This window comes from Chenopodium album, chromosome 12, assembly GCF_948465745.1.
Source record: "Chenopodium album chromosome 12, dcCheAlbu1.1, whole genome shotgun sequence".
NCBI classification, from domain to species: domain Eukaryota; kingdom Viridiplantae; phylum Streptophyta; class Magnoliopsida; order Caryophyllales; family Amaranthaceae; genus Chenopodium; species Chenopodium album.
The window spans coordinates 54,578,742-54,591,150 of record NC_137845.1 but is presented as its reverse complement, the minus strand read 5'-3'; the positions used below and the strand labels follow the sequence as shown (position 1 = coordinate 54,591,150).

At 33.3% G+C, this 12,409-nt stretch overlaps 2 protein-coding genes across 2 annotated transcripts; one reads left to right on the top strand and one right to left on the bottom strand.

Moving 5' to 3' along the window:
• Positions 1-2,529: 2,529 nt before the first annotated feature.
• Positions 2,530-5,998, bottom strand: LOC145572661 (transcription termination factor MTERF15, mitochondrial-like). The gene is made up of 2 exons (XM_081631624.1): positions 4,735-5,998; positions 2,530-3,145 (listed from the first exon to the last, which is right to left on the bottom strand). Exon 1 carries the CDS (start codon positions 5,935-5,937, stop codon positions 4,738-4,740), a length of 1,200 nt encoding a protein of 399 aa, XP_081487750.1. The 5' UTR covers positions 5,938-5,998; the 3' UTR covers positions 2,530-3,145; positions 4,735-4,737.
• Positions 5,999-8,092: 2,094 nt separating this feature from the next.
• Positions 8,093-12,108, top strand: LOC145572660 (uncharacterized). The gene is made up of 2 exons (XM_081631623.1): positions 8,093-9,437; positions 11,772-12,108. The coding sequence occupies exon 1, from the start codon at positions 8,188-8,190 to the stop codon at positions 9,406-9,408; it is 1,221 nt and encodes a 406-aa protein (XP_081487749.1). The 5' UTR covers positions 8,093-8,187; the 3' UTR covers positions 9,409-9,437; positions 11,772-12,108.
• The last annotated feature ends 301 nt before the right edge of the window (positions 12,109-12,409 follow it).

The window sequence follows — 12,409 nt, the reverse complement described above, 5'->3', positions numbered from 1 at the left end:
GCCGAAATTTTTTTTTATTATTTTTTTAAAGGGTCCGAATTTTTTTTTAGAGGGAAGGTCCGAAATTTTTTTTTTAGGGAGGTCCAAAATTTTGCCTTCTTTCTTATTTAATTTTGAAAAAATTTAATTAAAAAGGAGTCAAAAATATTTTTAGTTTGTTCATTTTGCAGGAAAGCAAGGATTAAGGTAAGTATTATGTGTTAACAGCTTTTAAAAAGCATGTTGGTGAGATTGAGTAGGAAAGAAATTGGGCATATAAGTTAGAAATTATCATGTTCTTGTATGCATTAATATTTAGGTTGTGATGTTCAATCATGTTTATGGATTACTTGTGAGCATGTAATTATGTGATTAGGAATGATTAAAATTGTTTGATTGAACATTGAACCTAATTCATGCGAGAACTGTATTATTTATTTATTTTTATTTTGGGAAGGGAATTCTTTTCTAAGTCTTTTCCTTTACAGGATGTCAATCTTACCTAACAAATTCACCCAGTTGGACACACTCGTTAAGAAACATAATGAACACCCCTATGATTATGTAGAAAGGATCCAATATTTTTGTTCCTATATGAGTAATGTCTTATGTGACAGAGTTTCTTCTAGTTTATCTATTATCCTGGTGATGTACAACAAACAACTCGTAATTACCTAAAAGCATTTGGTCTAGGTAATGCATCTTCATTTTTTTATTGAAATCATAATTATTGCTGTTGTACAATTTATAACATTTTTTTAGTGCTTTGATGTTCGCAATGGGGATGGTGGACCTGTGGAACTTTCTCCTCATATGGGGAGAGATCTATTTCCTAGTAAAGGGAATAGATCTTCGGACTCATGGGCGGGCCCACGTGAGGACAAGGGGGGGCCATTGTCCCCCCACTTTCAAAAAAAAATCAGAGAAAGAAAAAAAAATAAAAAAAGAAAAGAAATAAATCAACAAGACAGCGCGTGGGTTACGAAAAGAAGGAAAGAGAAACTTTTTTCAAAAAAAAAAGGGAGGAAAGAGAAAAGTTTTAAAATTCAGAAATCTAAGAGAGAGAAAGTAGATCGCGCACCACCAACCACCGCAACAACACGGCACCACCGAGTCACCGACCGCCGGACTTCTCGCCGCAACATCGCCACAGCGCCACTACCCGTCAAGGCGTCAACTTAGCCCCGGCAGCCCACACAGCCACACAGGTCATTTTTTTTTTGATTATTTCCTAATTTTTATCTTAGATTATAAAAAATTTAAGAATTAGTTTATGAGTAATTTTGTTTATGTAATCATGTTTTTGAATTAATTTGTGATTTAGTTTATTTGTTTTTAGTTTATGAATTGAATTGTGAATTTGTGATTTTGTGAATTATTTGGTGAATATGGTGAATGGAAGGTTGAAACTTTGAAAGTAGACAAGTAATTTGTGAATTTAATTAACATGTAAATTAGTTTGTAACTTTGCGTATTGAATTAGTTTGTGATTTGGTTTTTTAGATTTTGGATGCTTATTGTTAAAAAGATGATTTTTGAATATTAAAGCTTAATTTTTAAATGAATTAGGATATCTCAAGTTCTTCAAACAAGTCTAGGACAATGGGAAAACAAGCGGATCTTCGTCAAATGTTGTTTAAAAAATTGAAATCACAAGATAATTCTTTTCGGCAATGACATATATCAAAAATAAATTGAGAAATAGTATGGGTGATCAACTTATGAATGATTGTTTGGTTACTTTCATTGAGAAAGAAGTGTTTTTACAAGTCCCCAACGAAGATATCATTGATCGATTTCAAAGAATGAAGACTCGGAGGATATTTTAGTAGTATGTAATCGAATATATTATTCAATGGATTTCGGGATTGTAACTTTTTAGTATTAAACAAGTATGTACCCGAATTATTTGTATTGTGTACCTGTTTTTTCTAAAAAACGTGTTGATGTTAGTTGAATTATTGAAATTGTCCCCCCATTGTCAAATTTGTTGGTCCACCACTGTTCGGACTGCTTTCATCTACCGTATCATTTGTTTCATTGACATGGTATTAAATTTTTTATGCTGTATTAATTTTCCTCAATTTATATTAATTACTTTTATATTAATTATAATTGACTAATGTAATTTAACTCTTAATACAGGTTGAATTCATGTATGCATTGACCAGCACAAGCTCATTTACATCAATGGTACTCCTCTAGAAGAAAGACACAACTAATTGCCATATAGAGAGGTTTGAGCTTTGTAAGGTATATATATTAGCTAATATATCAGCATTAGTTGCGACTCTTTGCCTTACATATTCCTCCGTTGTTGGACTTTGGATTGGACTCTCGATTAAGTAGTCTGTATTCAAGATTAAGTATTGTAGTGTGCCTTATAAATCTATATTATTTAAAATATTTGTACACTAAAATAAATTGAAGATTAGCTAATACTTAAAAAATTTGTTATTAATACAACATTAATAACAAATTAAAAATACTTTTGCCTTCACTTTTTTTTTTTTTTTTTTTTTTTTTTTGGTGAAAGAGAGGGGCAAGCCCCAAGAGGATAATTTTGCCTTAACTTATTAATCTTTTACACTTATTAAAAAATTTGTTATTAATACAACATTAAACGAAAGCGAAAATGTTTACCCAGAGAACAACCATCTTTAATAATTAATATTCCAGGTCATCCCTTGAAAACTGACTAATCTTCACAGCAAAACATAGAGTTTTTGCTGAGATGCTCAAAATGTGCAGCCTCCTCAAATCTTCAATGGCATCCAAGCCCTCAAATTTATCCATCATCTTCTTCCTTATTCAGTTATTCATCCTCAGCAGATGAAAGGTCGAAACCACAGTAACCAGCAATTCTCAAACAAGGTCACCCCTTGCATGAAAAGCCACACCACAAGAAACATCACATCTGGATAGATTGAGAATTAATAATATATCTGACAAAATTTGACTACCCCAAACTAATTTTGAAACAACTTCAACAAACCATGACGATCAATGCTACCATTCTCACAAGTTGCTGAGAATGTAGTGCATTACGGGCATAGCTGGGAATCATTATCTTCCAGAGTCTCCAGACCTTGAAACTCAAGAAGTTTTGAGTCATTTGAACAAAAGAACATACAGCTTTCACTTGTTAAGGTGAGCTTTTGAGCACCTAACATACACAAATGTGGCTTGAATTAGCATGGAACCATCAAATGCGCTTGGTATGTAACGTAATGTGAGCAATTGCACAGCAAAGGATTGAAAAGCAAACTACTGGAAACATCTTCTTCCTACAGAACCATTAGCAGATATCGGTTTTATTTCCTGTAGCTAGTGGTTATATTCATGTCCCAAATATAGATGAGCAGGACATGTGTATCTGACTAATCTGAGATATTGAATAAGCTCCTTCACCCGATGGGATCATTAAATTGAATTGTGAATTATAATTCTTAATCATCTCGAGTTTAAACTTAAAGTTCACAAATATTAACCTTTAATTGACTTACCAAAAGATAATATTTGATATGTTAAATAATAAATAGGACATGTGTGCTGAGATCTTTAAAAACTTTTGTTAAAAATACAAGCTGAAGCGATCCTTAAGGTTGAGCATAAAAAAGACTAATCCGCTTTAGCGGCCTCCATTTTGTAGTTAAATTCACAAAAAAAGTGTATGAAACAAAAGCAGGAATTTTGAGATCTCCAGCTTAGTCACATCAACTCCTAAGTGTTCAACTGTTCACAGATAAAACTTCCTTTACCTATATCTCCAATGACAAAAGACTTAAGAAGTATTAAAGTTCACTCCAAAGAGGAAAAGAAGGGGAGAGAGGGAAAGAAAAAAAAAAAAAAAAAGAATAACAAAAGACTAAGAACAACAAAGATCAAGCATTAAGGAGTATAAAAGTTCTACAACACATGAACACAAGACAGAAAAAAAAAAAAAGGATTGTCAGCGCACAAATAAAACATCTAAACAAAAGGAGGAGCCAAACCAAGAATTCTGATAAAAGTCATTAACCTTCCAATCATGTGCTTACAAGAAGAAATATTGAATTTGAAGCAGTACATCTTGCATATGAGTCATTTCCTACTATGCTTTCAAGAGAGCCAAAGTCCAATTACACTTCATTGAATGTTTGATCAACTAAAGATCTATAGAAACATGCTGTCAAAAAATTTCAAATTATATTTTACTTCATCTGTTTTTTTCTTTTACTTGCAGCTTTTTTTTATTGGGACAGAATTTAAGGAAGGGATTAATAAACTTAATGATGAGGTAAACCAGTGCCAAATAGCTAAGAGCTATAATATCTCACACTAAAAAAGGACTGACAAATAGAATGACACAACTCACACAAGCATCATCTGATTATTTTTAAATATAATGTTAAGACAAATTAAGTATTGATAGCAGCACAATATTCATACGTGCAAGATATCAGGTTAATAATTTCATAGAGAGCATAGCTTTTATCGGTTAAAAAGATATAAAGAGATCAAACAATAGATGGGATACAAGCTTGCAATATGAAGGACAACAGTTGTCAAAAAAAAAAAAACAACAACAACAACAACAAGCATAGATGCATCTAACAAACAGAAAAAGCAGCCGGTACACAAAAACTAGTTTTAACAAGTAAAGATACATCAACAATGTTTCATCATATATTAACAGCTAGCAGAATGTATGTGCTATCAAGGTAACCAATTATCTATAGCATGCTACATTGAGCAGAGCACCTGTGGACTTACCTTTCATCGGGCAGGATCAGGATTATTTTTCTGTAGTGTCTGAGTTAACACCTCCATGCTAAGACCTACATGTTTGGAATATTCATGGACTTCCTTGAACGGTAGCACAAACCTCTCCAAGAACCGAGACTCAGACAAGGACATGGTACTATGAAATGGGTAATCCATCCGTATCAAACCTTTCTCTTTCAAGGCTAGGATCACCATATGTCTTGGAACTATTCTCTTTTCCAAACTATAAGTTAACAGGGGCCACGATATAGAAAAACCAGGCTGATAACCCAGTTCAGTCATTAAAAAAGCCAACTTCTTCTTGATTGTTGCAACAGATAACCCAAAACAGGAAGGGTATCTTCTGAAAAGAGCTAAAACATCAGACTCAGTCCACCCAAAGCTCTTAAACGTTTCTATTTTCGAGTTAAACGTCTCCTCATTAACAGAGGCTAGCATATGTATCCCCAACAAGAAATTAGAAGAGTTTCGAGCAATCCCTAAAGTTTTATCAACTCTAATCACTACATCCTCAAAAACATCGGGTTTCCGGGTAAAGGTGAATGGCATTCTAAGTATGAATTTCCGAATTGTTTCAATGGGGATCCCATAATTCTGCAACAAAGCCACATTTGGCACCAAATTATTAGAAATACCATGAAGCCTCATACCGCGCAATTTTTTCAAAATATCAATGACATGGGAATCACAGCTCATAATCTTCCTCAAAGCTTGAATTGAAGGAACAATAATAGAACCGGCGAAAAAAATTGAAGGATCTTCTTTGACTAAATCAATAAAATCGGACCTAGAAAACCCCATTTTCAGAAAAACCTCGTTCTTAGGCATTAGGGTTTTATCAACATTACAAAACAAAATTCCAGGGTTAGAAATTATGATATTTTGTAGATGAGATTGTTCCAAACCAATTTGTTTAAGAAATTTAATAACTGAATTAGCATTTTCAATGAAATTGGAGTCACACTTACAAACCTTCTTGAAACCTCGGATATGTCGATAACGAGCGAGCTTAGTGGAAGCGGTGAGAGCATGTTGCCTGGAAAACCCTAGATATTCAACAAAGTAATTCGCGAAATTAGGGTTGGCTTCTGCAGAAATTGATGCTGCAGTTGAATAGCGTAGAAGGAGATGAAAACCATAGGAGAAGTTGAGAGATTGGACGCCATTGAAGCTGCTGCGATATTTAAGCATTCTCCCGCTACTATGCAGTTTCAATCTTTAGTGATGAGCTGAAAGTGGCAATCGGTCAATTAGATTCAAAATGAGCTCTTTTCAATTGAGCAGAGGTGATTAAAATTTCAGGTCGGGTCGGACCGGCCAACAATCTCATGTTTGCTAAAAGTGGCGGGGTTTATCGGGTCAAAGCAAGCTTTTTCGAGCCAGATTTGGGTTATCAACTAAAAATGTGTTTTTAGCCTTGTCTTAATCGAATTAGGCTAGCAGGTCGGATCATTGTTGATTACCTCTACAATAGAGTAGTATTTTTGTCGATTGTATGAATTGTCATTATAAGGGATTGAAGCAATTTAAGGTGGTAGGCTATGTTGAGTTCAACTTTAATTGAGTAGCTTTAATTTATACAACTCACGTAACAATGAAATATTTGTTTATTTCAAATAAGATACAGATAATCTACGGAGTATTTTTTTTTTAAACAAAAAAATAAGAAGGACCCTGACCATACCTCAACCTTCATGTTTTTTTAGTCCAGCATTTGGGGGCCAGACACTTGGGAGTGAAGGGGAGGGTAAGGGAATCCCTACTCCCAAGTATCCTCACTTGGTAGAAACAAACCCCGAGCCTCTAGGATTTGAGTTAAGAACCTTAACAAATGAGCCAACAATTTGTTGATACAATATCCCATATTAATCAATAATAGAGAGATTCAACAGGTAAAAGAAAGATCTATTCTTCGAGATCCTTCCTTTCTTCAAACGGAAGGAACAGAGATAGAATCCAACTTATTCGCATTTCGGGATATTCCTCAATGCCTCGACTATTCACGGAATGTCAAAAGCAAATGATTATTCATCTGTTTACAGAAGAAATCGAAGAACTTCTCGAGAAACTTACAAGATCTATTCGTTCTTTTTTCTCTAGCAGATGTTCAGAACTTCATTTGGGTTTTAATCCTACCGAGAGGTCCACTAGAGATCCACAATTTTTTAAGAAACAACAAGATGTTTCTTTTGCCCCTTCCAGACAATCGAAAATAAAGAAATGGTTAATCTACAAAGTACTTGTATGTTGGAACTTGAATGGGTTTTAGGGTGTGTTTGGTAAAGAGCTTTTAGCTTATTTTGTCCAATTAGGTGTTTGACCAATTAAAAAAGTTAATTTGGGTGTTTGGTAAATAGCTTATTAATAGTGCTTTTTGAGCTTAAAAAGCTCTTTAGAAAAAGCTCATTATAAGAGCTTTTCAAAATTAGCTTATTGAACAATTAGCCTTTTGTCTCTTAAATACACTAAGGTCCTATTCTTTTGAGCTTCTGGCAAGAGCAGAGTATAGCATATTTCAGCAAAGCATGGTAGATTTCAGCAAAGCAGAGCATAGCAGATTTCAACATTATTGTTATTAATATTAATACTACTACTATTATTATTATCACTACTACTACTACTACTACTACTACTACTACCATCATCATCATCATAATTATTACTACAACAACTATTATTTATTATTATTATTATTATTATTATTATTATTATTATTATTATTATTGCATACCATTGATTTAGGTGAATGAAAACATAAATAGATGTGTACCGTCTTTAACATATGTTAATAGTAAAAAGATAAAAGACAATAGTTTAATATTTTAGTATTATTATAAAATATGAAGAATTATTATTCCCAAAAAAAATATTATGATCAATATATATTAAGAAATTGTTAGACATTATTATTAATTAATATTATTATAAAATATTAATAATTTGTATTGTCAATTATTAATTATTATTTTTAATAATTATTATTCTTAAATATTAATTATTATTCTTAAATAGTAATTATTAATTATTGTTGTACTGATATTATTTATTATTATTAATCCAGAGTAGAGCAGAGCAGATTTCAGCAGAGCTAATTAGAGCAGGGCTCAGCAGATCAGCTCTTTAGAACGGGACATAAAACATCTAACAATTAACAGCTATTTATCAAATATTTTTACATAATATGATAATTATAACCAGCTAGTCAAACCAGCTAATATAACCAGTTAGTCAAATCAGCTAATACAATCAGTTATCAGCTAATTACCAAACATGCCATAAACGAATATGAACATGAACACATAAACGACTTGTTTGCAAGCCTATACATTGAGCTCGTTTACTAAAGAAGCTTGGCCTGGCCTCGCTCAGCTCAAAGACATTAAAAACAATCGGATCGGTTAACGGTTTGGAAAAGTTATTTTTACACACTGAAGAGTGAAGATGATGAAACTGAAATGGGGGAGTAGCTTCTTCAATGGCGTCCAAGCTCTCAACTTCATCCATGGTTTTCGGCGCCTTTTGCGCTATTCAACATCATCTTCTTCCTCAACTGAAGCTATTCCATCTTCTTCTTTAACGAATTACTTGGTTGAAGTTCTAGGGTTTTCCTCCCAACAATCTCTCTCCACTTCTACCAGGCTTGCTCACCGTCGGAAATCAGCAAAAGCAACGAATGTAAGTACTGATTTGTGTAATAAGGCTAGTAATGCTAATTTAATCACTAATTTCTTCAAACAAAACGGGTTTGATGAATCCCAGATTAGAAAGATCATCTTAGTTCAACCTAGAATCTTATTGTCTAATGTTGATAAAACCCTAAAACCCAAATTTGAGCTTCTTCGAGGAATCGGAATTTCTGGGTCTGTTTTATCTAGGATTATAGTCCTAAATCCTACATTATTATGTATGCGCTTGAATCCTGTAATCCAAACTTTGAGGCAAGTTTTGGGTAGTGATGAGAATGTGTGTAAGGCTCTTAGCTCATCGTCTATTTACTGTTGCCGAGGAAGCTTGGGGACTTATCATAAGCATTTGCTTTCAAATGCTGAATTGTTGAAAAACTATGGCATCCCATATAATATAATCCAGAAACATGTTATGCAGGACCCTGAATCCTTTGTTGTAAGTCCTCTATTGTTTAAGGATGATTTGATTAAGGCTGAACAGAAGTTTGGGATTTCTCGAGACTCAACCATGTTCTTGTATGTGGTCCGAATCCTAAGGCGCCTTAGTGAGAAGAATATTGAGTCTAAATTTCAAGTTTATAAGAGCTTTGGATGGACACAATCTGATTTCTTGGAGCTAATAAGGAGAATTCCTAGTTGCCTAGGACATTCTGAAGCAATGACTAAGAAGAAATTGAGTTTTTTCATGTGTGAGCTAGGTTACCAGCCTGCTTACCTGATGTCAAGAAGTGCTTTCATGACTTGTAGTTTGGAGAAGAGAGTAAAGCCGAGACATCAAGTCTTGCTGGTTTTAAAGGAGAAAGGTTTGATCAAGAAGAATTACTGTTTTTATTCTATTATATGGATGAACGAGTTGAAGTTTGTGAATAACTTAGTACTACCATATGTGGAGGTTCATGAAATTTATGCAAATCATGTTGGTGTTAATGCAAAGCTGCTAACTCAAGGTAAAGCAAATCCCCATTTCAACATATGAACCAGGATTCCGATGTTAGTAGATGATGGGTAAGTGCACAATGCTTTTGTTGTCAACTAGTTGAATTCATATTTTTCACGAATTACCATAACCGTTACCATTAGCTTGAAGTAGATTTATTTTTACTGTAAATCTGTGTAATGTTCAACCTTTAAAGGTTTGTTTCTACTTACTGCCCTAATGAAACAATTTTATCATGAGGCATCAGTTACCTACATTGTTAAATGTTAACTTTAAACGAACTGAAATATATGCCACTTTATTTAGATGAATTCACAAAAAAATAAACCTCCTTCTAGAGGCTTTTGCTTATAGGGACAATATGGCGGGTTGTTTTTGTTCTCTGCAGTTCTTAATGCTCATATATGTACAATAAAATAATTTCTTTGCTTGTAAGTGAGTTCTCTCCTTAAAGCTCATATGATACATCTGTGTTATATCTGAACTTCTCACTGTTCTTATCTCTTTAAGTATTATATCATCCTTGTTTTATTTGCAGGCAAATGTTTGCAACCTGTTTTATGTTTGTAATTGTAGTATGCCTGTTCTAATAAGTAATTTTACCTCAAGGTTTACACTATTCTGTTCAATTTGTTTTTGAGAAAGATTCTCAAAATGGTTCAAATTAGGGGATAGTGTAGCCTTTTCTTTTCTGCTAATAGAAATTTGAAAAAAAACATGTTGGAATTGATGCTTTATATGCCTTGTACTCTTGTAGTACTACTTTCCTGTATTAGTCAAATGCACTGATTAAAATACAGTTTTGATTATAGAATTTTGGTACGGTTTTTTATATCTTCTCTTGCTATCTGATGGATAAATATCTCATAAATCTTTTCATGAATGAGCTAGGTCATGTCTCTGCTTCTTGACTTCTTGTATTTGCTACTTATGTTATAGCTTTGGACTAATGTTCAGACACAGAGAATTACTGGTGGTGAAGGGATATGAGGATGATATAATTTAATGCATTGGATGCCATACTAGTTGACTGTCTACTTTTTTCTGAAAAGTTTAATTAGATGTTTATGCAAAACTCACAAAGATATTAATAGTACAGTAATCGAAATTCAAGTCCTGTTATATGCAGATGCTATTTGATTTTTTAATCCAGTAGAATGTACTGAAATATAGTGCTGTGGGTTTGGCTTGTAGGATTTGCACACACAATTTCAGATTTTTAGTTGTCTTACTTTTGTATATATAGGGTAAACTAACTTCTTTGCACTTGAAGAAACCTCATATGTGTCGAAGACTCAAAGGCAGTTAACTAGTGCTGAGAGCATAGAAAGTAAATCTGTTATGTTTGACTTTGTGATACATATATATACTCATGGCATCTGGATGAATAGTTCAAGCTACTCAGTAAGTAGTTATCATTTTTTTTTTTTCTCTTGAAGTAACTTATGGTTGCTTCCGTGGGGAATGAAGCCTGAAGGAACTGGGGTCCTACAAGTGATTCCCTTTAATATCATGTCTCTTAGTTGAAGTTTATGCTAATTTGATCGTTATGCAAGAGGGTACCCATAGAAGTTTAATATTAGTTTAGGAGAAAGAGTGTCTCAGTCTTAGCTGCTGGTAAGATGATGGAATAGCAAGAACTTGCTGAGTTGTCCCCTCAAAAGCTATTCAATTGACATAAATCGGACATGTGGGAAATGAATGGTTGGCAGCTGCTAAAATTAGAGTGGTGTGCCATGAAAATTTTCTCATAAGATGGAATGAATTGTGTTGTTCCCATCCCTTTTTTTCCTGTTCACTTGCTGACTTCCAAAGCTTTAGCTTTTTATCTACTACTCCCTCAATACCTTTTTGATGTGCCTATTTCCTTTTTTAGTGTCCCTAAATGATGTGCCTATTTCCAAAAATAGCACATAATTATTACTTACTTTTTTAACTTTTCCATACAAAATACACATATACCTAAAAACTCATTGTGCTGTGTTTACCTCTAATTTTTTATTTTTATTTTTACTTTTATTTTATTTTATTTATTTTTTTGTTAGGGAGAAGCTGTTGATGTTTTGCAACCCTCTCCTACCCAATCTAAAAGATAATTTATCATGCTCATCTTTGTATGATTCCCCTGTTATAGACTTATATTCTTTTGCCTTAAAGGACTTGCTATTAATAAAACCTTCCCATCTGATTGATAACAATCAGAGAGGCTGCTCTATGTTCAACATACATGTAGATATATTTGTGCATGCTTATACATGCCATCCAACTGTTCAATCAGAGAGTACTAAGAAAATCATTACGGAGTATTAGATTTGTAAAATTGAACATGATCAACATATAATAGTGGTGGGCTATGGTGTTTTATGATATTTGAACTCAAAAGCAATTCTTATGCTATACAGATTTCTTCTTTTCAATTATGAGGAGAGCCTAGTGATTATGGTGGACATCATGCAAGAAGAATCAGAAGCAATCAACTGTAAGTTGTGATGACCATGGAGAAACAGCAGCCAAATGCTTTGAAACCAACTTGTAGTTGGGAAAGCCAAAGATAATGCTTTCTTGTGACTGGAAGAAACTTGTGGTTGCTTGTGGCTGGCCTTTATGGAGAAAAAAAAATACTCCCTCCGTCCCTAATTTACATTCCTGGTTTCTATTTTGGGTATTCCAAAATTACATTCCTCCTTTCCATTTTTAGTAAGTTTTTTTTTTTTTTTTCCAAATATCCCAAATCAACTCTCTTTCTGTTGTATATTTAATGCAATATCACTCTTACTATCCTAATCTCACTCTTATTTTCTCTCTCCATCGTTTTTCTCAAGTTTGTACTTCCCATAACTAACCTAATAAATATGATTGGTTCTTAATTTTCAATTAGAAGCATGTTATTGGTCCTTTTATTTTTTGCAAAGGATTGATGACTTGGCATCATTAATCATTAATCTATCTTTGTTTTACTCAAAGACATCATTTAATGTTTTGTATTTCCCATTGAAATATTTCATTATTGTTATTTCTCTTATTCTTTCCTTCTTAATTC

What these genes read in the sequence shown, in the direction of transcription:
- LOC145572661 (XM_081631624.1), bottom strand. Translation starts at nt 5,937, where the DNA reads ATGCTTAAATATCGCAGCAGCTTCAATGGCGTCCAATCTCTCAACTTC.
- LOC145572660 (XM_081631623.1), top strand. Translation starts at nt 8,188, where the DNA reads ATGATGAAACTGAAATGGGGGAGTAGCTTCTTCAATGGCGTCCAAGCT.